The sequence below is a fragment of the Microcebus murinus genome, chromosome 4 (assembly GCF_040939455.1).
Source record: "Microcebus murinus isolate Inina chromosome 4, M.murinus_Inina_mat1.0, whole genome shotgun sequence".
NCBI classification, from domain to species: Eukaryota; Metazoa; Chordata; class Mammalia; order Primates; family Cheirogaleidae; genus Microcebus; species Microcebus murinus.
Window position 1 is genome coordinate 31,928,769 of NC_134107.1, and position 27,551 is coordinate 31,956,319.

Here is a 27,551-nt window from a genome sequence, read left to right on the forward strand (position 1 = left end):
CCTCTCATTGAGTCTTCAGATGTGTGAGAGAAAACATTGACAGCAGAGTAAGTCAGGACTAGAGACACTGCTTAAGCAGAATTGAACTTTCCAAGAGATGTTCAGATATTGCACATTTACCATCATTATTGTCCTATTCTGAGAGCCTTCAACAAGTTAATTTAAAAGTGGAGGCTATCCTTTCTTCACAATATGGGCTGATCTTAGTGATGTACTTCTGATGAATTGGCAAAGTGATACTGTGACTTCTGAGTTAGATAAAAGTAATATGCCTTCAGCGTGGAGTTCTCTCTCTCCTGAGATACATGTCTTTGGTGTCCTAAGCCACCATGTAAGAAGTCCTGCTATCATGAAGCCACCATGTTGAAGGGACCTTGTAGGCATACCATATAGTGATAGAGGGAGGCGCCTGGGTACCCCAGCTGTTTCCATCTCCAGATGTTTGGATCATCCCAGCTTGGGTACCATAAATGTGAATGCAGAAGCCCTTGAGCTGACTCCAATCCAGCCACCATCTGACTGCAACATCATGAGAGAAGATGCCAAGCCAGAACCACCCCATCAAGTACTTCCCAAATACCAAACCTACATGAACCATGAGAGATAATAAATGACTATTGTTTTAAGCCACTAAAAAAATAAAAAATATTTTTTTTAAAAGTAGAGGCTACTGACGGTTGAATTCAAGTGGTGTCTTATAGTAGGAGCTCAAGAAAAAGCTTTTGGACCTTTTGTTGGCAGTGCATAAAAGTTACCAGTAGAGGTCATACTTGACTAATATTTTCACATCCTCCTTTCTGTAAGTATTTAGGTTAATAAATTTTATTTAATACATTAATACAAGTTCAGTAAAACTTTATCTTGGATTGTTAGGAATGGTCTGTTTACTACCTTGTATGAATTACCAAGTACTGTGTAAAAAATAAGTGTTACCTTAATTGAATGTTTACCATTAAAAACGTATGGAACCAGGCACTATGGTGTACACCTATAGTACCAGCTACTCAGGAGGCTGAAGGCAGGAGGATCGCTTGATCTCAGGAATTGGAGTCCAGCCTGGACAGCATAGCAAGCTCATCTTTAAATAAATAAATGAGTGAATGAATTAACAATTGAAAAGAAAATCTTTCATTTTAAAAAAAAACAACAAAACTATACTGAGCATTATCTAACATGTGATACAAAATACACTTCAGAATCTTGCATCAGCATGTACATTATGAAAATACACCGTTCAAGTTGATGAAAACTCAGATTTGCCATGTCTGGTTGTTTGGATTCTAGATAAATGAGAATTCACATTAAATAACTATGAAAAATTGATGGATGATCTTATCAAAAGATTGTTTTCTCTTTCAAGGAAATGGGTCCTGATGAATATGAAGAGATGGAAGAAGAAGAAGAGGAGGAGGAGGAGGAAGAAGATGATGAGGATGATTCGGCAGATATGGATGAATCAGATGAAGATGATGAGGAAGAGAGACGGAGGAGAGTTTTTGATGTTCCCATTCGCAGACGCCGCTGCTCACGCCTTTTTTAGCAAGCCTTCTGCTAATGGAAGCACCAGGATGATTCTAGTCTGTTAAATAGATTTCTCAATAATGTAAATAATTAAATTGTTCTGAGTATATAGCAGGAAAACTAGCATGAAATATTGTTCTAGGCCCTGGGTTCTATGTGACATTACATTTGAAATTGGATTGTTTTGGTTTGCTTTGTGTTTTTGAAGTAGAAGAGGAAATGGGAATCTTTTTTTCTCTTCCAGGAGTCAGTGGAGGAATAGTTCTCTAGCTAAGGAATAGACATTTCTTTGTTTAAAAATATTTTATACTTATAAAAATGTAGAAATGGAGAGGGAATTGTTTTGAGTAAGGATTTAAAATGTAGCAGAAATATCTACACAAGGATAGAGAGAAACTATGTGACTGATTCTGCGAAAAGATTTCTTGCAGCTGTAAGTTATTTAGAAATGAACAGAATTTGTAATGAGGCTAATCCATTAGTGATTCCTAATATTTTGTACTCATAGGGAGCTAATTGACTAACTTGACTGCTAATGGTTTGTCCTTTCTTAGACAATCTATCCTTGAATTTAAAGTGTTTATCACTAAGACCTTGAATTTAAATTTTTCGTCATTACAACCTTGAATTTAATTTAAAGTTTTCAACACAATGACCTTTAATTTAAATCTTCAACTTTATGGCCTTTATCATATTATTCACAGATGCATCATTTTTGAAATGTAGTGTGTAAAAGTATGTAGTGTGTTGTTTAACAAAAGATTCTTCACTATGTCTCATGTAGTCTAAATTTGTAAATACTGTTTCTGTTTTGTTTTTCCTTTATACACTTGACTGTCTAACTTTGTGATAAGTGACATGGATTTTATGTTAGGATTAAGTATGTTTTCCTGAAACATGGGGAGTTTTTGTAATTATATAATTGGGAGTTAAGAATGAAATCCTTCAAGTGCTAAAAACTCACATTTTAACAGCAAAATTTGGTTCTGATCCTGTATTTTGTGTAAGTGCCTATTTTTCATAAACTAATATTAATCACCCTTTGCTCTTAAGATGGAAGATAGAATTTACTGTTCAACAACAGTTGAACTCTGATCTGCTGTCAGAGTAGCAGTCCCTTTCAAAGTCATCTCCTGGCTTTGATTATACCCTCCTGTGTGTTCATCTTCCATTTTTCCCAAGGACAGTTCTTTTGTAGAGAAAACTGTAGGAAAAGGGGACAGCATTCAGGGTTAAGCAGCTACCAGGGACCACGAAGGCAAGCATACCCTTTCATATTGATGTGTTAAAATGTTCTCAAATAGACTAAGTCAGTTTTACTTTTTCCTTTTCATGTATTAAGAATATTATCAGGCTATCAAATCCTTCTATTATAGCTATTCTTTTGTCAATTGTCTTTGTTTAGGTTGCTACAACAAAAAAATACCTTTGAGTAATTATAAACAGTAGAAATTTATTATTCACAGTTCTGGAGGCTGGGAAGTCCAAGATCAAAGTGCCAGAGGATTAGGCGTCTGGTGAAGGCTTGCTCTCTGCTTTAAAGACTGTGTGCCTTCACGCTGTATCTTTACCTGGTGGGGGTGGCAAACAAGCTCCCTCAGGCCTCTTTTATAAGGGCACTAAGAGCCCTCATTATGTAATCACCTTCTAACATGCCCACCTCTTAATACTATTGTTTCGGGGATTACATTTCAATATGTGAATTTGGGGGAACACAAACATTCAGACCATAGCATCAATCCACTTATTTTGTTAAAAACTAAACTTTCTCAATAAAGCAGTAATTAAGGTGGCCCCAGGATCCCTTTCCACTCTTTGTAGCTTTCTCTTCCAGATGACCTCTCCTGTCTCTCAGTTTCCAGAGTACTTGTGATGCCCAGAATCTCCCCTGCAACCCTGTCCAACCCTTGCTCCTCAAAATGTGGCAGTTTGCTTATCCTGCCATCAAAATTCACATTCTTTTATTCATTCATTAGTTGAATGCACCCTAGTTCATACCAAGATGGGGTTTTTTGAGAACCTTCTGTGTTTAATTTCATTAGCAAGAATACTTATCCACCCATAACAGGAATTTGACAGTTGGCATTAACATTGCCCAAACCAGACTATACTTTTGGTGGAGCAAACACCATTTCTGGTTCTGAGGCCGCTGGAAAACACCACCTATTTTTTATTCATTTGTCTAAGGCTTGATGTATCAGTAGAATGAGACAGATGCCGAAATCATTAGTAGCTTAAATAGTTTAGGGCTATTCTTTAGTGAAAAGTTAGAGGTAACTAGTTCAGGGCTGACATGATGACACGACAATATTGTAAACGTTACAGATTCATTCCATCTTTCTGTTCTGCCATCCTTAGCACAAGACTTTTCCTCTCAAAGGCCCTCTCATGGTTGCAGGATGGCAACCATAGTCATACTGTATTCAAGAAAGGATGATGAGAAAAGAGCAAAATGAAGTGGAAAGTAAAAAGTGAGATGTGAGGCTGGAGTGGGAAACTAGCCAGGTCCCTAGAGTCAAGTGGAGGATAAGTGGGGAAGGGGCAGCATAGAGACCTAGTATGAAGGAGTTGTAATGGTCCAAATAAGACACAAGATTGGCTCAAATTAGGGCAGTGGCAATGTGAAGAGAGGATGATCTAAATAAGTGGCGAAGTAGGCAGGAGTTGCTGAGTAGATGAGAGGTAGTAAAAAGAGAGTTGATTCCCAGGTTTCTGTCTTCATTTATTAAAAAAATAAAATCATTGAAGGAAAAGCAGTTGATCATTATGACACAGGAAAGTGACTCCCCACTACTGGGAGCATTTTGAGGTCCAAGTGGATCCTTGGCTTCATGCAAGAAAGAATTCAGGAGCAAGTAGACAGTATAAAGTGAAAGCAAGATTTATTCAGAAACTAGAAAATCTCCACAGAGCAGAAGCAAATTCTCCCTGCAGAGGAGAACTAGCCCCTGGTTCCTGTTGCCCTTCTATTGAAGCAATGGATTAATTATAGGTTAAACAAAGGGGAGAATATTCATGGAAGGGGGGGTGTTTTCCTGGAATAGAGTGATACCCTCTATTTCTTCACCATCTTGGTTCTAACCAGTTGGAACTTGCCCTTCCTCAATCCTGTTTTCATCAAGGTTCATCTTGATGAAAACCATCTGTTTTCATCTTGATTCAGTTAGGTAATGCTGCAGCAATGCCTAAAACAATGTCTGAAGCAATGCCCAAAGCAATAGGTGCCAGTTCTCTCATAGATGAGGTCAGATTTGTATACATTGAGTTCAAGGTGTCTGTGGAACAAACAAGCGGAGATGTCCAGTAGTCAGTTGGATATGAAAATGAAGATAGAGGAAGTGGTCAGAGTTAGAGACCAAGACTTGCAATTCATCTGCAAACACATACATCCTAAGGATAAGGGGTTGGGGTTTTCATGGAGATAAAGAGAAAGAAAAAAACTAATTGCTGTCAGCTGCTAGCAAAAAACAGCTGTGAAGCAGCTATGTCTGTTTTTCCTTTTTTTCTCTCTTTTCTGTGAAGCTGTTTTTTCCAGGGTCATTGGAATGTGACCTGGCTCGAACTGGGGAAGCATCACACTTCTATCTGCTCAATTCTTTTCAAGTGCTGTGAAACCAAACTCTTAGAGGCCACAGGTGGTTAATTAAACAAGGGGCTACTGTGCTGTGATCTTTCCCTTCAAAGGGGTGAATATGTGCTGTGAATTTTCTCCTTTTTTTTTTCCTGTTAGTTTATTTTTCTGTTAGTTTATTAGCAAGGCCATCCTTTCAGGTAGTGCATGTGAAAGAGCTTTGTAAACCATCATAGGAAATATATGGTATTAACTGTTTTAAGCAGCTCACTTTAAATATCAAAGCAAGTCCTGATTAATGAAATTTCCATTTGAGAAGAGAGAAACCAGGATTTGGGCACTACCAAAATGAAACTCATGCCTTGACAGCATAACCTCCTGGAACTAGTGTCTGCTTGCTTTAAACCCACCAATTAAATCTCCGGGAGCAAATCTTGTCTGGATAACACCCTGGGCGAAGGCGTTGGTCCTCAAGTTCCTGTCTCAATCCCTGCATGTGCTCTCTGAGCTTGATGTGGGGATGGAGGCCTCCAGATGTGTGTGCTGCATACCTCCCAGGGTCTCTGTCAGGGTTGCTTTTTGAGAGGTGTGGTCCTGGTTCTTTGTCTCCTTGCTTGGAAGAATTGCAAGCAAGGCCAGTGCCTAGAAGTGAACATAGACAGGAACACAAGCAGCCTTTACTGAGCACAGTGAAGGGTACAAAGAGAAGGTGCGTCCTGGAGGAGGGATGGGTCTGTCTCTGCGAATGAAGAAGACCCTGAAGTCTTAACACGCTTCTACTTTTTTTTTTTATTATTTTCTTATTTTTTTAATTTTTTTTTATTTTTTTTAATTTTTTTTATTTCGGCATATTATGGGGGTACAGATTTTAAGGTTCACGCTTCTACTTTTATATCTATACCTTATAATGTGCTAAATGGTGGGCTGAATATTCATTATTTTTTCTGGGAAAAGTGTGGAGAGTTCTTGGAGCTAAGGGCCCTCCCCAATGTTATACTTACAGGGTAACTTCCAGGGGTTGCCAGGACATTTGTAACTGTCCTGGCGCTGGTGGGTGTGATTTTTACTATGCTAATATATGTTAATTGAGGAAAGATTACTTTTGTTCATGAGCTCGAGTTTCTGCACATGCTCCTGGCTGGGAAACTCCCTAACTTCAAGTTCCTGTTGTCGGAGGTTTGCTTCTCCATGCTCATTGGCTTGCTCACATCCGCCCCCTCCCCTTTTCCTATGGTTAGCGCTGTTGGCCCACACCTGTCCCTAACCGTCTGTAAGTACTAAAAACTCTTAAACTGTTCACATCGTGGGTTTGTCAGTGATATCAAGCCCGCAATCCAATCCCTGATCGCTACGCACCGCAAAGTGACCCACGCAGTAAATCCCTCGCTGGTGCTCTTCTGTCCCAGCCTCTGGTGGCCCCCAGACGGGAGGGTCCAGGGGTCAGTTTCTCCCTAAATTGATGGAGAAACTCGAAGAGTTTAATTGCCCAGTAAGCTTTTTTAAATTTTGTTTTTTGAGAATATTATTCTTTTTTATTTCAGCATATTACGGGGTTACAAATGTTTAGATTATGTACATTGTCCTTGCCCCACCCGAGTCAGAGCTTCAAGCGTGTCCATCCCCCAGATGGCCCACACCGCACCCATTAGGTGTCAATATACCCATCCCCCCTCCCCCTCCCACCTGCCCGACACCCGATGAATGTTATTACTCTATGTGCACTTAGTGTTGATCCCTTAATACCAATTTGCTGGTGAGTACATGCGGTGCTTCTGTTTCCATTCTTGGGATACGATTTAAAGGCATGTTTTGTCTTGGTTCCGAACAAGTCACGAGGCGCGAATGCGGCCGCGGCTGAGGGACCTTTGCGGAGGAGATGCCAGAGCCCGAGAGCAAGGGGAGCCTCAGGCTGCAGCAGGGCCGCATAACCTGCCGGCCGGGCCAAGCGGGCGCTCGGGGCACGAGCAAAGCATGAGCGCAAGAAAAGTTTTGGAAAACATTTAAATATAATTTTTAAAAATGGAAGGAAAGCGTGAAGTCTTTTGAAGTTTGCTATTGTTCTTATTTCCCATAACCATCAGAGGATGATGCCACACACTTTCATTTCCCCCGCGTTTTAAAGGTGCCCGTCCCGTATCAGCCACCGGCTTGCCCCGAAGCACCCGGAGAGCCGTGGCGGATCAGGCGTGCGCCCGCAGCGTCTGCCGCCCGCGGCATCGGCGTCAGCAGGTGACCTTGGCGGGGCGGGCTGCGGCACGCGGGGCGGGGCGGGGCGGGGCGGCGCGGACAGCTGTAGGGAGCCGCGGGCCCAGCGCGGGCCGAGTGGTGCGACGCTGGGAGCACTGCGGGCGCTGTCAGGTAAGGCTAGGCCGGGCCGGCGGGGTCCCCGCGCGCTCGCGCCCGGCCGGGGTGCGGGCTGGGGCGCCCCCGCCTCCCACGCGCCCCGAGCCCGCGGGCAGAGCCGGGCGCGAGGCCCTGGCCCGGGACGCCGGCTCCCTTTGTTTACTTACCGCAGAGGAGAGGCGGGGAGCGGCGGGTCCTCGCCCCTCGCACCCCTCCGCGGGCCCTGCCCTCCGGGCCCTCCCTCCGGGGTGTTTCCCTCGCGCCGGCCCACGCGCTCTGAGGGAGAGAAAGCGCGGTCCCCGTGCGGTCGCGGGCCGCTCTTCTCTAGAGTTCTCCATTTGGAATTTTAGAAAGCAGACGTCAGGGCTGAAACACAGTGTGAACAGCACGTGATTGTCCACCCGGGTTAATGACCGAGGCAGAAATCCTCCAGCAGCGGACGTTTATTAAGATGTGGAGGACGCGCCCGGGAAGAACGCCACAGGGCGGGCGCGAGCTGCGCCGCTCGCCGCAGAAGGAGCAGTTGGAACCTTCTGCCTTTAAAGGCGCAGAGAGAGGGGGAAGGCAGGGCAGCGGCTGACAGGCAAAGTGGTTACGTTCTGTGAGGCCCGGGAAAGCCATGTACACTTAAAATAAGGGGAATGTGCGAAGGGAAAGGGGAGCGAAGCATCAATTATGTACGTGTCCGGGGGTAGGTGGAAGAATGCCCGGTTCTGTCCTGTATCCTGTTCTGTTACCGGTAAGATAAACTTATAATTCATGTTTAGTGTGGAATTGGGTTGGCTCTGGTTTTAGGTGCTAGACATAGGTACACTTGGCATGTCTTTGCCTGTGGGAGGTGAGCAGGAAACTTCCTTAATGAGTGATCTGTGTGGCCAGCTCTTCACTGGTGCCTAAGCTTAGCTTTTACCTTCTCTTTTGCCTAAGGAGTTGGGGGGGGGTGGGGTGGGATGAGGCTTTGATTTTCTTTTTACATGATGTTGATGTTTTGGCTGGGCCCCATCCTTCTGGAGTCTGTGGCTATTTACACTGGGTGGGGCAATGTATAAAGTGGAGGCTAAGAGGGAATCGCCTCACTACAAGCCAGACATTCCTAAAACTTACGGCTTTGGTGTTTTCAGGGTGGAAATTGGAAACTGTTTGCTAAACCTTGCTTTAAGGAAAACATCCCATTGTGCAGAGTGGCTTGGAAGATAAAACTCAAATAAAATGAATTTTAGGGTGCAGAGAGGCAATGTATAAAGTGGAGGCTAAGAGGGAATCGCCTCACTACAAGCCAGACATTCCTAAAACTTATGGCTTTGGTGTTTTCAGGGTGGAAATTGGAAACTGTTTGCTAAACCTTGCTTTAAGGAAAACATCCCATTGTGCAGAGTGGCCTGGAAGATAAAACTCAAATAAAATGAATTTTAGGCTGGGGAGAGTGGGTTTTGAAAGGGTGAATGACCCAAAGGACAGATTTCACACACAGGCTGTGTGGGAGCAACACGGCTGGTTTATTCCCCACCCCACCCCCACCCTGCAAGTGAGCTGAGTCCAAAAAGAGAGTCAGCACAGAAGGGGGTTTAGTGAGGGTTTTCATAAACAGGGGTAGCCGGCCCCCTCCCACCTGCCTTGTTCAGTTCTGTGCTGCTGGGCCAAACTGGCAGGTGAAGAATTGCTTCCTGCTATGTGCAGTTCACGTATGGCAGAGAACGGTGGGCAGAACAGCTGTTTGTAGTAAATTCTTCAAACAACAAACTCATACGATGCCTTTGCCCCAGTCACATCCGTCCTTCTGCTGTGGCGTTGTCCTTATCAGGAGAGAGCGCCTTCATCTGTAACAGGGAGGGGGGAGGAATGCTGCTGCAGCTGTCTGTTAGATCTACTAAGTCCAGGACTCCCCAGACTCCTGCGGCTATTCTTCTACAAACCTAAGTTTTGCATGAACCACATTCTGTCCTGTACATACTTTTCGGATTCCCACCTGGAACAAACCTAACAGGTTTCTAATGGAATGCATCTTCGACAGAGGCAGGTATAAGCTCTTGACAAGGAGTGCATTGAAAATTCTGGGCCATCCCTTTAAGAACTTCAGCTAAACTGCCACAGACAACCAAGACCACAAGTGCTTGAAGTTGTTAAAAGACAAGCTGTTTTTACCTATGCCCCATATCTCTGTGAAATATCTTCATTCCATCTTGGCTATGCCAGCACAAAGGCTCATGGTTGTAATCCTAGCACTTTGAGAAGCTAAGGTGGGAAGTTTGCTTAAGGCTGGGAGTTTGAGACTGGCCTGGGCAACATAAACCCGTCTCTACAAAAAATAAAATAATTTAGCTTAGTGTGGTGGTACATGCTTGTAGTCCTAGCTACTTGGGAGGCTGAGGCGGGAGGATTGCTTGAACCCAGGACGTTGAGGTTACAGGGGGTTATGATCAGGCCACTGCACTTCAGCCTTCTAGCCTGAGCAACAAAGTGAAACCTGGTCTTTAAAAAAATATAAAACTTGGCTGTGCATGTATAATCTCAAAGGGCAAGGTTGTGAGTACCAAGATGAGAGGCTCTCTTTGGAAACCTAGGGATATGGGCTTCTGGACCACATTGCAAAGAAGGCCCTTGTAGGGGAAGCTGCAGATCTGGGTGCTTTACAGAGTAAAAGGTGGTTGCCCCTGGCACTAGTGTTAGGGTGGAAAGCCTGTCGGTGCTCACAGCACGGGTAGAGAAGAGATTTCTCACGCAGGAACTAAGATATAAAAGTAAAAAAGTTTATTTTATCCTTCTAAGAGGAGAGAGAGGGAAGAGAAGGGGAGAGAGAGAGAGAGAGAGAAAAGAGGAAGAAAGAGAATGAAGGGAAAGGGGGGGAAGAGAACAGAGAGATGGCGTGGCATCCCAAAGAAAGAGAAGGGGGTGCCAGCAGCAAGGCCTAGTGGCTCACTGATTTTAAGGGGGACAAAAAGAAAAAAAATAGTGATGGCTGTCAATTGATGAAATCGGCAGCAGGGAGATAACAAAAACTGCAAGGATGTCAAAGTCATCCTTGGTTTCCTGCCTTTCCTTGGACAAGGGATTATCACAGATGTGACTCTGTCCTTGAGATATGGTTGAGGCTGTAGCTGGTTCTCCCTGCTCTTTACCTAGGAACTCTGTAAAAGCAGGCTCTCAGAAACAATTTTGAAAGAGGGAGATTTACATCTCTTTTCTGTCCATTCAGCTCTCTTCAAGAGTTGTGCAAAACAGAACTCCTGCAGGGGACCTGTTAGTGAGAGAACGCATAGGATTGATTCTTACCTGTTACTGGGGAAGTTGTGGGATTGGGCATTTACCTGTTATTTCAGCAAGGCTGTCCTTACACTAGGGGCTTGGCTGGGAGGGGCTCTTCCATTATGATGGCAGTTTTCTCTTTGTCTCTCTCTGCTTATGTAATTAGTCCTTTAACTGAGTCACTGATCCTAGCCTGGGTAACTCAGCATGAGTGGCTACAGCAGGCACTGTGTATGTCTTGAAGATGACATATATAGCTAGGGCAAAAGCTCCAAGCCCCTAACACTGCCGACATCAGGTATCTTGTGAGTCACCAGTCCCTGATGAATAGAGATACATCCATCCAGTGTGGCTTTGCAACCAACCTATTGTCTTGGGACAGGTAATTTCCTTCCCCTGGGCTTCTACTAATTTCCTATCAAATAAAGGCATTGGGTTTTATTTTGAGGACACTTGCCATGGGCATCTGTGAATCTCGTGGAAACACTGCACATGTCAAATCTCTTCCTCAGTGATGTCAGCTTAACTAACATATTTCAGAAGCTGAATTCACAAGAAGTCTCCTCACCAGAGAGTTTAAGATGGTTCTGAGCTCAAACCCGGGTTTAACTGCTGTTCCACCGCTTTGTAGTTCAGAGGTTGCCAAATTAGTTTTATACTGCAGTTGGACAAACCACCACCAATGGAACCACTTCAAACAACACAAATTTATTAATCTTACCTTTCCATATGCTAGACGTCTGACCCGGGTCTCACCAGGCTAAGGTCAAGGTGGTAGGGCTGTGTTCTTTCTGGAGGCTTTAGACACGAATTTATTTCCTTGCTTATTCAGATTACTGATAGAATACAGTTCTCGTGACTGGGGAACTGAGGGGAGGACCGTTCTTAGCTTCTAGGGGCCACCTGTGTGTCTTGGCTATAAATGCACTATTCTGGGAAGATTGCTTGAGCTCAGGAGTCCAAGACCAGCCTGAGCAAGAGCGAGACCCCATTTCTACTTAAAATAGAAAAAATTAGCCAGGCGCTGTGGCGAGTGCCAGTAGTCCCAGCTACTTGGGAGGCTGAGGCAGGAGGATCGCTTGAGCCAGGAGTTTGAGGTTGCTGTGAGCGGGGACGCCACGGCACTCTGGCCCAGGCAAGAGAGTAGTGATTGAGACTCTGTCTCAAAAAAAAAAAAAATTCCACAGGGACAAATCCACAGTTATGAGTCCTGAGATGTTTAGAAAAGAGTTAAGAGTTGTTGATGCCTTCTGAGTGTATCTTGTGTTTAAGTACTTGGTTTAGGTGAAATGGCGACACTTTTTGGTTCATCTACCATCTTATCTACACTTATGAATATCTTTTTTTTTTTTACTTAAAATGGAGGGTATTTGAGACCAGGGAAGAGTTTGAAACCATGAGGTCAGGTTTTTTATTTTTTTAATTCTGAGATACATTTACCAAAAGATAGGTGATATATGACTACTGAAAAAGGAACATTTGTAATGTGTGGATTTTCCTGATACTTCTTATTTTAAAGTAATACTCGATTCATTATAGAATTTGGGGAAAAGAAGGCAAAAAGTTAGGGATCGGGAACAAAAATAAAAAGTCATAAATAATCCTGCTTAACATTAATTACATTCCACATTTTAAGGCATTTATTAAAAAAGCTTTAAAACAGTGAGCTATTTCTTCTTCTGCCTCCCCCCTCCCGCACTCTCCGTATACATACACATACGCCCACACACACTCCATATGAACATTTTGCTCTTGGAAATTCATATTTCAGTTGTGGTTAACAAAGACCTGGTCTTATTTTTATTTGAACAGCCCAACCTTGTCATCTGCACGCTGGCCACTTCCTTCCTGTTCCATCTCTGCCCCTCTGCAGCCATGTCATGGAAGCAGCTGCAGGGACAACCAGCCAGTCGTATAGAATTGAAGCTGAGACTTGACACTTGTGCCCAACCTAGATCGCTGAGGGCCGCCTTAGGTTTAGGGTGCAAGATCTCCCCTACTCATCCAATACAGAGTTTCTCCTTCCTCACCTAGTGCTGCCCTCTGTCTGCCCTCCCAACTCTTCACCCCCCCCACACCCCTCCCCACCTGATTTCTTCCCCTAGTAATCTCATGACTTCTCAGTAATACTGACAGCGGGTATTCTTCTGGAGTGCTGTCTTTGGCCGGGCATTGCGCTGGGCAGTACACGTGACTGTCCCCGTGTTTACAAGATGAAGGGTGGAGATCAGAGGTCCACACAGCAAATAAGTGGCAAAGCCAGAACTATTCAAGGCCTTGTTCAGAGTCAAACGACTGTGCCCTTAACCAGTTCATTGTGTTCTGGCTTTCTTAGCAGGCTGGTTCTTTCTATTGCACTTCATCAAAGAACCCTTGTGTGTCAGGGACCCTGTGTGTTGCGGTGCTGTTAGTCATGTCAAGGACCGTTCCAAGGGAAGTTCAGAGACGCTGTTTGTTGTAACACTGTTAGTCATGTCAAGGAAAGGAAGACTGTTCTGGTGCTAGCACATCCTGCCAACCTGACACCTTTCTGGTGCCTAACTTGAGTCAGGAGTTCCCTCCCACCTCCTGCGATGAGGATGCCTGACACCAGACACCACAGCTATTCTGTACTTTTAGAAAGTGTCTGAAGCTCCCTGCATCCCTGTTTGGGAACCTCGGATCAATGCCTTCCTCTCCTTCCCCACTTGCAACAGTCCCTCGTGGTCCTAAGCCCTGTCTAACTTGAGCCTGTAAATCATCCTCTCTACCCAGAAAGCCCTGAGCATGGGGAGCCAAGCAGGTGGCTGTCAGTGTCGGGTCCCCGTAACCCGGGATGGTCCCACAGGGGCACTGGTGTCCAGTAGCCGGTTGTAGGTTTTAAAGAGGCCAGAGGGAAGTGGGAGGTACTCAACTTGTAAGGAAAGGCCAGTCCTTGTTTGTTTTTCTTTCTGGTTCCCCATGTATCAGAAAGCCGCCTCTTCCCCACCCCAGGTTTAAGTCACTCAACATTTTCTTCTTTGAACAATGCCAGACTCTGCCAGACCCTGCCCTTTTCTGCTTCTCGGTCTTCCCCTGACTGGTGGCGACAGAGAACTCTGCACTGATAGCCCCGAGGAGGGTGGGTGGCTTGTCCCCCAAGAGCGCCATCTGTCCACCAGGCATGAGTCCTGTGGGGCTCAGGAGAATAAACACCCTGGTTTATAAGAGCTGTCACCATTTCATTTCAGGATGGGTGTAGGGATGTAGGGGTGGAGTTGGGAGGCTTCTAGATCTGCGACTGATGCTTTGCACTTAGGCAAGTTCAAAACCTCCCTGTGCCTTGGCTTCCCTACTAGGAGAAAGGTTTAGAGGCATTTCAACCTCCCCTTTTCGTCCGATGCTTATGGCTGCACATCTAGGCACGCATGTACTGGGGACTAGTTGCCCGACACCTCTCTTTATGTCCCCAATGAGCAAGGAGGTGTCCCCTTGTACTTGTGTACAAGTATATTTACGTACTTGTCTCGTGGGGAGCCAGAGCTTCCATGCATGCTAAACCTTTGCCCCGGTTCTGCTGCTGAATGCAGGCTTGTGCCCTCCAGAGTCACCCTTTGGTCTGCTTCACTTAGCAGTGTGACCTGGAGAAGAAGTGGCCTTCCAGCTTAGTCAGCAGCTGGAGGTGGTACCGGTGGAGTGGGAACTGTAGTTGCTGTGTTAGTCAGTTTTCTCCTATCCCGTTTGACCAAGCACCTCTCATGGGGAGAAAGACAGTGTTATACCCACTGCATAGTAGCAATAAAGATTGAATATAGTTAGGTGTGTGCAGCTGCTGTGGGTTAGGGCTGGGCACCGCCCAGTGTGTGTTGACACCCCCGGAGCCACCCTTTCCCTGAGACCCATCCCCTTCCTTCAGTAAGCTGAGGTCTTGGGGCAGGAGAGGATCAAGTGTGCCCTCCCAAGAGCACTCCTAGTCCGAGGCGCCCAGCCAGGTAGGTTTCCTATGTCTTCCAGTCAGTCGGCTCCTCCCCCACGTTCCCTGCAGCCGACTCAGCCTTCCAGCTCATGTTCTCTGAGATAACCAGCAGTATTTTGTTATTTGTGACAACCTGTCTTATCCCTTCCTTACAGATTCTGTGGACAGGCACGATGAGAAGCCAAGGAGGGTTTGTCCTGTTCGGGCTCCTGCTCATGCTGGCTGTCCTCTGCCATTCAGGTAAGTGCTCCAGGGTCCCGGGACACGGATCTAGGCTGCCTTGGCCTTGGGCTTCCTTTTCCTTAGGCTCAGGATAACTGAGCCGGTATTACCGGCTTCAGTTTCAGCACCAGCCAGTTCCTCTTGCAGGTCTGGCTTTGGTTCTTTTGCCCTCCGGGGTTGTGTGGCAACTCCTTCCTCCATGGGGCTCATCCTCGGTGGAGCCCCTTCCAGAGTTACAGGTCATCCTGAGTTACAGGGCTGCTTTGGGCAGGGTGTGGGGGCAACACTCAGTGGCTTAGGTTTCATCCCTGTCGCCACAGGCTACTGCAGCTCCCATGGATACCGTGCTTAGGGTGCTGTGCAAGCCCCTCTGGGGTCCCCTGTGCCCAGAGCCATGTGAGGGAGCTTAGTCCTTCTGCCCTGGGGCTTCTCTTGTGTTATAGCAACGCGGTCATGGGCACAGTGATAGCAGAAGCAGTCAAGGCTCATAGCATTTATGCGCCAATCACTATTCTGAGCATTTGACATGTATTTGCTTATTCAATCCTGGTGCCAGCCTGATGGCAAAGGTACTACTTATATCCCTGTTTTATACCTGATAAGATTGAGGTCCCAAAAGATTAATTAACTTGTTGAATAACACACAGAAGTGGTACACCAGGATGTGAACAGATACACTTTGGCACCACAGTCCATGTTCTTCCCCACTGTTCGAGGCCACCCCTCCCCTCTGAGCCACCCTTTCCCCTGGGACAACCCTTCCTGGACCACCTCTTTTTGGACAACCCCTTCCTGGACCGCCCTTCCTCCTAGAGGAAGTTGTGTGCATCTGAGTCTTAATCTCTATAGCAGTAGGAACACCCATACTACTTGCTTTGCTCCGTCATGAGGATCAAATGTCATTTTTTTCTGCCTGCGTCATATTGGTATAACAACCTGGCCACTTCTGTTTTTTTGTGGTGGTTTGATGCTTTTTGTGGCTGGTGGTGGGGAGCAAAAACAGAAGTGGCAATATAATGAACAGTAAAAAAATTTCTGTACTGTTGAAGCATGTCTTATAATATTAGCAGCTACTTTATCTTAACTGCTTATTTTGTACTTGGGACTGTGCTAAAGCCTGTCTCAGCACAGTCCCCATTCTGGGACTTAAACATGCCCCCCATTTCTGAGCAAAAACAGACGTCATGACTTCCCTCCTTCCTCACCTCCACTAGTTCCAGCCAGGGTGGTTGTGATGTGGATCGCCCGTGTCACAAGCCTACATTCTCTTCTGAGTTGTTCTACCCGGTGTATCTTCTGTGATTAGAATAGCCCAGTCCCGTCCTACTTCCAGGAGTCTGCATTAGTTTATGGGACAAGCTTGAGTTTGGGGCTGTTGACTGCTCCATGGCAGGTCTTGGGGTACATTTAAGCCCTTCTTCAGAATTGGGGTGTGAGGCTCACACACACACACACACACACACACACACACACACAGGTGAGAGCTTCCCTTGTGGCTGCCCAAAGACTCTAAGAAACTGCATGGGAACCGTCCTTTACATTCTACCTCTTCGAGCCCAGGGTCAAATCCTCTCTTATCCTGGCTTAGTGGCTAGACCCACAACCTTCTCATTTTAAGATTATTCTTTTGTTAAAGAACCAAAGGTGGCAAGAAAAGCTTCATCTTTCTCTGCTGCACCCTTTAATAAAAGGATCTGTTCTGTAAAATTTGGATTCAATCAAAACGCCGCACTTAAGGACCTAGAAGGCCACAGATTCCCGACCCTTAGGATAGAATGTCAAACAGTCGTCCACTGCCTTGCTGCTTGTCTTTGGCCTTGGTTTCACCTACAATCTATACTGTTTCCTTCTCTTCCCCACTCAGGTCAATTAGAAGAAAATCTTGGTTAAACCAAGCTTGGGTTTGAGTCTCAGCTCTGTCACTTAGCGACTTTGGACAATTTACTTAATATCTTAGTCCTTGTTTTCTTTTGCAAAATGGGGATGAAGAGAGTTGAGCCTACCTCTTATAACAATTCTGTGAAGGGCTTAGCACATAGGTGCACAGATATTCGAACACAGAATGAACATATTGGCTGTGAATATTTCTGCCCCACAGAAGTTCCAAACATGGGCTTTAGCCAGTAGGAAATTCACTTCTATGGGTTACCTAAAATGGCCCAGAGGTTGGTCTGAGTGCAGTGCTATTTACAACTAATTGATCACAACCAGTTACAAATTCCTTTGTTCCTTCTCCACTCCCACTGCTTCACCTGACCAGCCTATAAAAAAGAAAGAAAGAAAAATAAATAAACAAAATGGCCCAGAAACATAGCCAGGCTAGAAAAATGCCCTCCTTCTTAGATGCTTTTCTTCTCATTCATGTATACACACATCTGGCACAGGAAGGGGCCATAGGAAAATTGCATCTTTGTGCCATGTCATCGTGGCTCCCCTCTCACACAGGCATGACACACGCAGACAGCAGGTCTCATGGAGCCCTGCTCACGGGCTCTGTAGCTGGGTGTCCTTGGGTGAGTCACTTCACCTCTGCAGGCATCCGTCTTGTCATCTGCAAACACAGTGGGGTGGGAGGGGTTTTTTGATTCAAGGCATTAATCTGGGAACCTTCACAAAACAAAGGGTCCTCTGGTGAGTGGGATTTTACACCTAGGAAGGCAGGCTTGGCCACTGAAGATGCTATAGAGCATCTTGGCTTGGCTCCTGTCTGGCTCAGGAAGTGAGGACCCATTTTCCACTGGACTTCTGGCAAGTCCCCTCTTTCCCTGGTGCTAAATCTGGGCTTTTGCCTTAGAACTAGAAGTCAGTTCTTGGGCTCAAAAACCCACACTTGGTTTAAACATGACATTCTTCTATGGAATTTTACATGTTTCATCTTGGAAAATGTGTTTCACACTGTTAGATTCCACCGAGTACTGATTCCATGGCAGAAGCTGTGTGATGGGAAGGTGGTTATCTCTGATAATAGAAAAGTGTATATCCACATAAATCAGGATGATTTCCTTCCAACTCTTGCTTCCTGAGCCTCTCCCCATCGCACAGATTAACTACAACTCATCTTTTTCTTGTCACTGTTGTTATAAAAACAGAGAAGGGAAAATCATCCAGCAAAACCTGAAGTTTAGCTGGCAAAGATGAATCATGAGAACTTGCCTGGGAGAGAGTCATTTTTCCAATTAGGGAAATGGAGGCCATTTGCTTCTGATGGAAGATGACCCTCATGCTCAGTATGTCTACTGCTCCCAGCTGTGCCACCTCCATGGGTATAAGGTGTACAGCTGTCATCTTTCCTTGACTGTGTGCCCTTCTCGCACTGGGTCGGTCCCTTAGCGGGGAAACAGTTCAGTGATGATACCCTGTTCCAGAAGCCATCAACTTTGTACAGGACCAGACTGTAAATATTTCAGGCTGTGCAGTCCAAGAGACAAAATCGAGGACATTCTGTAAGTTATTATATAAATAACAAGAGAGAAAACAAATTGTCACAAATTTTAAATTGACAAAATTCACAACCTAATAATTGAGTGCAAATATATAATACCCTCCTAATGAGAGGAATAGAATTCTTTTTAGGGGGAGAACTTTTGCTCAATTGGGGTTCAAAATTAGTGTTCTCTATCATCCTCATCAGTCGCAGGTGTTCATCTGTTACTGACCTGTAATGATATTTTACATATTTCATCTTTGAAAATGTCTTTTCACAGAGATAACTACTGCCAAATACTGATCATCAATCCACAAGGGTGTGATTTAATTGAGTATATTTGCTGCTTGGAAGGCACTTATAGAATTCTTTTAGCTTATTATTCTCTTGATATTTTCCTTTTAACATATCATTACGTTGCAGGTTAATCTCTTCCCAGTAGAAGGTTAGGAGGAAGCTTCTCAATTGTACAGTTAGATGGCAGATGTGGTTATTTCTTTTATGCTTGCATCACGGTCCAAAAAATGTTGCTGGAACTATAGTTTGAGCTTGGAAAGAGATAATGGCTGTATATTTGTGCGGGAGTGGAAGCATTCCATGACTTGCTGACTTCTGCCCCATATCAGTGGAGACTGTGGGCTACCAGGGGCAAGTCAGTGCTGGTTTAATAGGTCCTAACGGGTTTTTTCCTGATTCCAGGTTATAGCCTGAAATGCTACAGCTGTATTAACCCAATGCCTGAATGTACTACAATCAGCAACTGTACACCTAATTTTGATGCCTGTCTCCGTACAAAAGCTGGTAAGAGCCTCCTCCTTCCCTATCTCCTAAATGTAAGGGGGTGATGAGAGCCTGGGAAAAAATTCGTGTCACTCTAATTCTCATTAGACCTGTATTCAACAAGTAATAGCTACCGTTGATTAGCACCAGTTGTGTGTTGGGCACTGAGCACATGTCATAAACTTTTTTTTTCCCTTAAGACATAGGGTCTCACTGTGTTACCCAGGCTGGGGTGCCATGGTGTGATTATAGCTCACTGCAGCCTCGAACTCCTGGGCTCAAGCCATCCTCCTGCTTCAACCTCCCAAGTACTGGGACTACAGGAAGCCTCACTGATTCTTAAATTTTTTATAGAGATGGGGGTCTCGCTATCTTGCCCAGGCTGGAAATGATCCTCCCACCTCAACCTCCCAAAGTGCTGAGATTACAGGTGTGAACCACCATGCTAGGCCCATACACTTTTTAATGAATGCATCTCACTTACCTCTCAGGGTGATCTTTTATTCCCATCTGATAGATGAGGAAATTGAGGCTCAGATTAAGCAACAGGCTATGGTCAAGTAACCAGCTCAGGCTTTAAGCATGGAAATCCATAGGATTCCAAAGCTTGTGCTCTTTAACAGCAACACTATGCTGTCTCCCAAGCGCCTACTGTGTGCCAGAGCCCGAGCTAGGGGATAGCAGTGCAAAGATGAAGAAAGGACACATACAGTTAAAATTCTGACAAAGGCCTATTAGGCTGTCCCAAAAGGCTTTCCCTACACCTCTTTCTCATTCCATGGGGTATCTGGGACATGCAGAGCCCTGAGCAAGCTGAGCTCAAAGGACAAGTAGAAAGAAGGTCAGAGGGCTGAGAGAGGCAACAGCACGTACCAAGGTTCAGTGGCCTCAGAGCAAGGTGCTCATGAGTGTGGAGGTGGAGAGGGTGAACATGCACACGTCTTTCAAATCTGCGTTTTCCAAATTGGTTATGCAATGGAATATCCACCTCTATAAATCCTCTTAAAATAGAATATAGGAAATGGTAGACAGAGGAAAGAAACCACCAAAGACATGCCGTCTGTCTTGCTGGGTGTAGTTCCCAGTTGAATCCAGATGTGCAGTGATGCTGGTGAGGGATGGGAGTTTCAGAGTCTGCTTGGTGTACGAGCTAAAACTCCCACACCTACATTTCTAAGAGTTAAAAACAAAAGCTCTCTTCGAGGTTATTTTCACTCTTATATCCTCTACCACAAACTTCCCAGTGTCACCATCAAGGAATGGTGAACAATGTCAGGTAAACTCAGAAAAGGCTTGGGAGAAAAATCTGAGAGAAAGAAAATTCATTTCCCCAGAGAGAAGAAATCCTTCAATAAATAAAAACAAATTACCAGCTACTCGGGAGTTGGAGGCAGGAGGATCGCTTGAGCCCAGGAGTCTGAGGTTGCAGTAAGCTGTGATCACACCACTGCACTGTAGCCCAGGCAAGAGGTCTCAAAAAAAAAAAAAAAAAAAAAAAAACCCACCAAAAAACAAATTAGGGTCATCCTGTCAAAAAAAAAAAAAACAATACAAGAGTATCTGATAGTTCTGATATCAATTCCTGGAATGCAGCTAAAATCTCAAGCCCTCCATGCAAGGTCCTTGGTTCTGTAGGACAGTCCCTCTGCCTCCAGCGGGGACCACGTTGTTAATGTAGAAAGTGGTGTAAGGCCCCAAAGAGAACATAGTCATTCACTCCCCCAGTATGTGAGCACCAATTATATGTGAGCACAGACCTGGTTCTTTACCTGGGTCATCTGTGTCTCTTGGACCCCTCACTATAGAAAGTAAAATTTCCAAATGAGAGGCTAAAGGCAATTATGATGTGTTGGATGAGTATTAGAGCAGCGGTTGGGAGCTCTGACTTCTGTCCTGCCCCCAGCCAGTTCTGTCCACCTTTGTTTGTTATTTATGAAATGCATATGTTGGATAGCAGAGGTAGGGAGAAGAGGCAAGTGGACCAGAGCTGAGGTCTTTTTTCCAGCCTTCAGATCCCATAGTTTCTTATCTGAATCGTTATGCTTACAAATGGTTAATGCAAACAACGTTGAGACACTTACTGGACTAACAGTGACAACTGCAGAAGCTGGCAAGGGTGTGAAGCAACAGGAACTTTCATTCATTGCTGATGGGAATGCAAAATGGTACAGCCACTTTGGACGACAATTTGGCAGTCTCTTACCAAACTAAATATACTCATACCATATGATTCAGCAATCACTTTCCTTGATACTTACTCAAGTGAGTTGAAAACTTACGTCCACACAAAAACCTGCACACAGATATTTATAGCAGCTTTATTAATAATTGCCAAAACTTAGAAGCAACCAAGCTGTCTTTCAGTAGGTGAATGGATAAACGATGGTATATCCAGACAATGGAATTTTATTCAGTGCTAAAATGAAATCAAGCCATGAAAAGACATGGGGTAAACTTAAATGCAGATAATCGTCATGTGCCACATAACATTCTGGTCAACGACATACCATGGTGGTCCCATAAGATTATAATTGAGCCGCAAAGTTCCCACGGCCTGGTCATGTTGTAGCTGCATTGCTCACAGGTTCGTGGTGATGCTGGTGTCAACAAACCTGCTGCGCTGCCAGTCATACAAAAGTATAATGCACAATTATGTACAGTACATAATACTTGATAATAAATGACGGTGTTACTGGTTTGTGTATTTACTATATTATACTTTTAATTGTTATTTTAGAGAGTACTATTTCTACTTATTAAAAACAAAGTTAACTGTAGAATGGCCTAAGGCAGTATTCCAGAAGAAGGCACTGTTATCATAGGAGATGACAGCTCCGTGCATGTTATTGTCCCTGAAGACCTTTCAGTGGGACAAGATGTGAAGGTAGAAGAGACAGGGATATTGATGATCCTCACCCTGTGCAGGCCTACAATGATGAGTCAGTTTGTGTCTTAGTTTTTTTGTTTTTTTTTTTTGAAGACAGGGTCTTGCTCTGTCACCTAGGCTGGAGTGCAAGTAGTATGATCATAGCTCACTGCAGCCTTGAACTCCTGTACTTGAGGGAGCCTCCTGCCTTAGCCTCCTGAGTAGCTGGGACTACAGGAGTGTGTCACCACACCCAGCTAATTTTTTAATTTTTTTTGTAGAGATGGAGTTCTCACTGTATTGCCCAGGCTGGTCTCAAACTCCTGGCCCCAACAGTCCTTTCACCTCGGCCCCCCAAAGTGCTAGGATTACGGGAGTAGGCCACCATGCCTGGCCTGTGTCTTAATTTTTTTTTTTTTTTTTGAGACAGAGTCTTGCTTTGTTGCCTAGGCTAGAGTGAGTGCCGTGGCGTGAGCCTTGCTCACAGCAACCTCAAACTCCTGGGCTCAAGCGATCCTGCTGCCTCAGCCTCCCAAGTAGCTGGGACTACAGGCATGAGCCACCATGCCCGGCTAATTTTTTCTATATATATTAGTTGGCCAATTAGTTTCTTTCTATTTATAGTAGAGGCGGGGTCTCACTCTTGCTCAGGCTGGTTTCGAACTCCCGACCTCGAGCGATCCGCCCGCCTCGGCCTCCCAGAGAGCTAGGATTACAGGCGTCAGCCACCGCGCCCGGCCCTGTGTCTTAATTTTTAACAAAAAGTTTAAAAAGTGAAAAAAAATTAAAAATTTTAAAGATAGAAAAAGCTTGTAGAATAAGGATATAAAGAAAGAAAATATTTTTGTACAGCTGTATAACATCTTTATGTTTTAAGCTAAGTGTTATTATGGAAGAATTAAGAAGTTTATAAAGTGAAAAACTTATAGTAAGCTGAGGTTAATTTACTATTGAAGGCAGAAAAACATTTTTTATAAATTTAGTGTAGTCTAAGTATACAATGTTTATATGGTCTACAGTAGTGTACAGTAATGTCCTAGGCCTTCACATTCACTCACTCACTCACTCACCCAGAGCAACTTTCAATTCTGCAAGCTCCATTCATGGTAAGTGCCCTATACAGGTGTATCTTTTTAAAAATCTTTTATACCATATTTTAACTGTACTTTTTCTATGTTTACATATGCTTAGACACACAAATACTTTCCTTTGCGTTACAGTTGCTCACAGTATTCAGTATTATAACAATATTAGAATCGTCCACTTATATAGTTACTACTCAGGCAAGTAATGCCCTTGTGGAACACTGTATCTGGCCTCTGCCACTCAACCAAACTTCATTAAATTTTAATTCAGATATCAATCCCCTCTGACAGGAAGACGGGACACTTACACCTGTAGTTATAAACTTCGAAGTATTTTGTTCCAAGCTATGAATGGAATTGGATTAATTAATTACAAGTCCTAAATAAGGGAGTATGCATCTGTATATTTTTTTCTTTCTAGCACAGAAGATAAGAAAATGATTACAGGGCAAGGATCATGCCTCCTTCTATCTTATGCATATTCCCAGTATTTAGCTGATAGACACTCAGTTATTTTTGGAGAGGAAAATCGACCATAACAACTCTCATCTAATACATTTTTTCTCACTTAACATGCTTTTTCTGAATATTAAAAAACCACTATAAGACACTTGGAATATATACTTCTAACCTTTATTTTCATATGCGCTCAAGGATATTTTTCCAACAATGGGACCAAAATGCCACGTTCTTGTGGAAACTTCCGGTGTTACTAAATAATCTAATGATTTTTAAATAAAGTTTCAAATACTTTAAAAATAAGTCATCCATATGACAATTTAAAAAAAAATATCAAGTCTCAATCCATCCAGAAACATATTATACATGAAGCATGTTACTCTATGAAGTTAACACTGTTAAATTACTTGGGAATCCTTCCAGAGAAAAATTAATGCATGTACTCCCATGCGTATATGTTTTCTTTATACAGATGGATCACATTCTACATACTGTTCTGCACCTAGGGTTTTTAATGGATACATAATTTACATGCCAGAAAACTTACCTTTGAAAGTGCAGGACGGGCATATGATCATGGCAATGAGGAAATTGTACATTATAAATTTTGTTCTTGGCTCTCCAGTTTTCCCACTTCTTGCCAACACTTGCCATTTACCATTTCTGGATCTTAGCCATTCTAGTGTGTGTGAAGTGGGATCTGGTGATTTTAATTTGCATTGTCCTAATGACTGATGATATTGGGCATCTTTTCACGTGCTTATTGGCCATTTGTTTACCTTCTTTGTTGAAATGTCTATTCAAATCCCTTGCCCATTTTTAAATTTGGTTATTTGGCTTTTTATTATGGAGTAGCAAGAATGCTTTATATATCCTGGATACAGGACTGTTATCATATGATTTGCAAACATTTTCTCCCTTTCTGGGGGTTTTCTTTTTATATTTTTGATAATGTTCTTTGAAGATCAAACGTTTTAACTTTGATGAAATCTAATTTGCACATTTTTCCTGCTTTTGTTTTTTTTTTTTTTTTTTTTTTCTTCACATCAAGCTCTTTCCATGTCAGCACTTGTAGCCCCGTGCCATTCCCTATCTGCATGGAAATCTATTGTATGGAATTCTATAATTTCTTCAGGATTTTTTCTTTTAATTAATGACTGTTTTTTTTTTCAGTTACTTGATGTACAGATAGTACTGCAGTGACCATTCTTAAGCATATCCTAATCTCTCTTACAAGTAACTTCATAGGCTAAACTCTAAAAGTGGAATTGCTGGACCAAAGGGGGTATGTGTTTAACACACTGATTGCTACACTAGAAAAAATTTTTTTTTCCTTGGGGCCATGGTGTTTTATTATGAAAATAGAATAAAAACTTTGAAAACAAAACGATCCTTTCTAATTTCATGAAAAATTTAATGAAAAATGAAATTTATTGATTTCTATTCATTTAATCCATGTTTTTAGAATTAATTTGTCAATATTAATTGTAACAGTAAGAACATCAACAAGTAATATTTGCATGAACCAACTGCAGGGTTTTGCCCAGGTTTTGCTTCACAAAGCTCCAGCATGATTTAAATACAACTCACATGGCAGTTGATATATTAAAATCTTGGTGGATATTACCAAATTTCCCTCTAACAGAATAAATGCCTGTTGCCTCCCCACCAACCCACACACAACTATCCTGGCTCTGATGAGACCTTGGTTTTACAGAAAAGTTCCATTTAGAGATATATCATCATTTACTAATAGTTTCCCTTCACAACCCACCTGGGAAGAACATTTACCTGGATGTCTCTACTTCCATAGAGTAAATTCTACATAGAATTTAGGGTTCAAAGGCAGATATAGAACTGTACCCAGTTACCTTCTTACCTTTGTGTATGTCTCCCCACAGGGCCACGGATATATCACCAGTGTTGGAAGTTTGCAGATTGCAACTTTGACCGCATTTCACAACTCTTAGGGGAAACTGATCTACAGTACTACTGCTGCAAGTCGGACCTGTGTAACCATGAGAAAGATCAAAGCCATGGGACCACCTTATCAGGGAAAACAGTTTTTCTGCTGGTGACCCCGTTTCTGGCAGCAGCCTGGAACTTTTATCTCTAAACCAACCCCAGGAGGGATTCTAAACTACTCCTTCACCACCACCACCTTCTTCCCCATTTCCTTGCTGCTGCGTGACAAAGGCTTTATATTTTCCAATGCCATCCTGTTGGGAAGGAATAAAACAGCTCAAGTATCTTGGGTCAGTGAGAGAGGGACTCAGAGACCTTGAAGACCAGTCCTGTTTGTAGGGAAGCTCCACTTGAGGGAGAAGTTTAAGAGTGAAACAGGTGTGACTTGAACTAGGTTACCTGCTTTCTTCCTCTGCTCTCTGGAGGCCCAGCTTTGCAGTGACAGCTTGCGTAGCTTCTCCATGACCCTCAGGTTCCTTGGATGTGTTAAATAGTATGGTTAGCATCTGGGAGGGATGGTGCCAGGGGGATTCTTTCCAACAGTTCTCTCTCACAGGGAACCTTTCTTAAGCTTTATGGCTTCTGTGTTACTATGGTAGCACAACAGATGTTCCAGAGGTGGGCTGTCAGGTCAACAAGACCAGAGCTAGAAGATGTCTGGCAGGGCAGGAAGGAAACATCCTAGATGGCAGGGCATGAAAATGTAAAATCTATCATTAGACCAGTACCAGTAGCTGTAATTTAAGTTTTCTTGTCTCTAAATTTTGTATGGGCTTTGTTGTCTTTCACTGAAACAATGTAATAGTGTAAATTAATGGTATGTTAAAGCTATTCCCCTGCCTTTTTTTGTTGTTGAATCAGTGGGATATCTTGGCTCTGGCATACACAATTAAAAAATGTATCTACATATGACTGGCAATATTGTGTTTATCTTGAATATTACTGGTAGAAAGAGTGTGTGTGTGTGTGTGTGTGTGTGTGTGTGTGTACAGTGTGAGTGCAGTGTGAACAACCTTTGGGATTGCAACTTGAGACTTCCAGATGGCATCCTTAATAGCAACAGATCTGTGGGGAGGTGCTTTACCTGCCCACATTCAGCCTATTGACTCCCAGATAACTCAGCACAGATTGTATAAAATACGATTGTAAGGGCTACTAGCACAATCACAAATGTTGAGGCTTTCTGAAGCTCAGCATTTTAGGAAACTTGTTTCCTAAAGTGATACACCTAAAAAATGACATACCTCTTCCACAAAGGCAAAGTTTTTACTTTTCCCTGTGGATGCTGGTGAACAATTATCAAGATTCAATACACCCAATGATATTGCATTGTTAGGTCCGGAGCCAAGAGAGAGACACATGGAGCCTCCTGTGTGGCAAAACACTGTTTATTGTGAGCATCTGGGTGCAGATGGGTGGAGGCAAAAAAGTGTCCACGAGAGAAAAGGGGAGAGCCTTGGGTTTTATAGAGGGTTTTTTCAGGGGGAGTAAGTAAGTGGGCCAGAACAGGTGCTTGTAATATATTTTTCTTCAAATAACCAACTTCTAGGACCCTTGCCCCAGTCACATCCATCCTTCTGCTCTAGCCTCATCCTTATCAGGAGAGGTAGGAAGAGAGAGCCTTCATCTCTACTGGAGAGAGTGGGGAGGAATGCGGGCTGCAGCTGTCTGTTAGATCTACTAGGGAGAGAGAAACTTCGCCCCTACCAGGGAGGGAGGAGGGAGGAATGCGGGCTGGAGGGGTCTGTTAGATCTACAAAGTCCAGGGACTCCCAAGACTCCTGCGGCTATCATTTTACAAGCCTAAGTTTTGCATTAACCACATTCCGTCCTATACATACTTTCCAGGTTCCCACCTGGAACAAACCTAACATGTATTATGATCTTGGCTTTATTTTTGCCATAGCCTCACTTTTGCAGGAGAAGGAAGAATTTCTTGATTAACTTAAAAGAAAAAAGCCATCCGATTATGTAAGCTGTTAGACAAATTGAATGCAGTGAATGGTGCCTTTCTGCAAATAAAATGTCATCAAACGGATGAGTGTAGTTCAATAACAAAGAATAACAGCCTATGCAGTATTCTCAGTGGTAGCAACTGAAAGAAGACATTGTGGGCAGTGCCAGTTTTCTTCTGTTGA

At 43.7% G+C, this 27,551-nt stretch overlaps 2 protein-coding genes and 1 long non-coding RNA gene across 7 annotated transcripts in view; 2 read left to right on the plus strand and 1 right to left on the minus strand.

Annotated features, from left to right (window-relative positions):
- Window positions 1-2,896, plus strand: part of FBXO3 (F-box protein 3) — a 35,717-nt gene extending 32,821 nt beyond the window's left edge. For both annotated transcript variants that reach the window (XM_012739883.2, XM_076002041.1), the window contains exon 11: window positions 1,361-2,896. In XM_012739883.2, the coding sequence (XP_012595337.1) occupies window positions 1,361-1,540 (180 nt within the window). In that variant the 3' untranslated portion in view covers window positions 1,541-2,896. The remainder of the gene's footprint in view (window positions 1-1,360) is intronic.
- Window positions 664-7,676, minus strand: LOC142870598 (uncharacterized). Its single transcript, XR_012918948.1, has 3 exons — window positions 7,603-7,676; window positions 5,503-5,734; window positions 664-1,078 (listed from the first exon to the last, which is right to left on the minus strand). It is a non-coding gene; the product is annotated as an uncharacterized LOC142870598 (long non-coding RNA).
- Window positions 7,343-26,320, plus strand: CD59 (CD59 molecule (CD59 blood group)). Of its 4 annotated transcripts, none has more exons than XM_012739886.3 (4): window positions 7,343-7,450; window positions 14,768-14,852; window positions 18,958-19,059; window positions 25,350-26,320. In XM_012739886.3, the coding sequence occupies exons 2-4, from the start codon at window positions 14,786-14,788 to the stop codon at window positions 25,562-25,564; spliced, it is 384 nt and encodes a 127-aa protein (XP_012595340.1). In that variant the 5' UTR covers window positions 7,343-7,450; window positions 14,768-14,785; the 3' UTR covers window positions 25,565-26,320. The 4 variants fall into 4 exon arrangements, with proteins under 4 accessions (XP_012595340.1, XP_012595339.1, XP_012595341.1 ...); XM_012739885.3 differs by lacking the exon at window positions 7,343-7,450 and adding an exon at window positions 7,806-8,174; XM_012739887.3 differs by lacking the exon at window positions 7,343-7,450 and adding an exon at window positions 10,881-11,060.
- The last annotated feature ends 1,231 nt before the right edge of the window (window positions 26,321-27,551 follow it).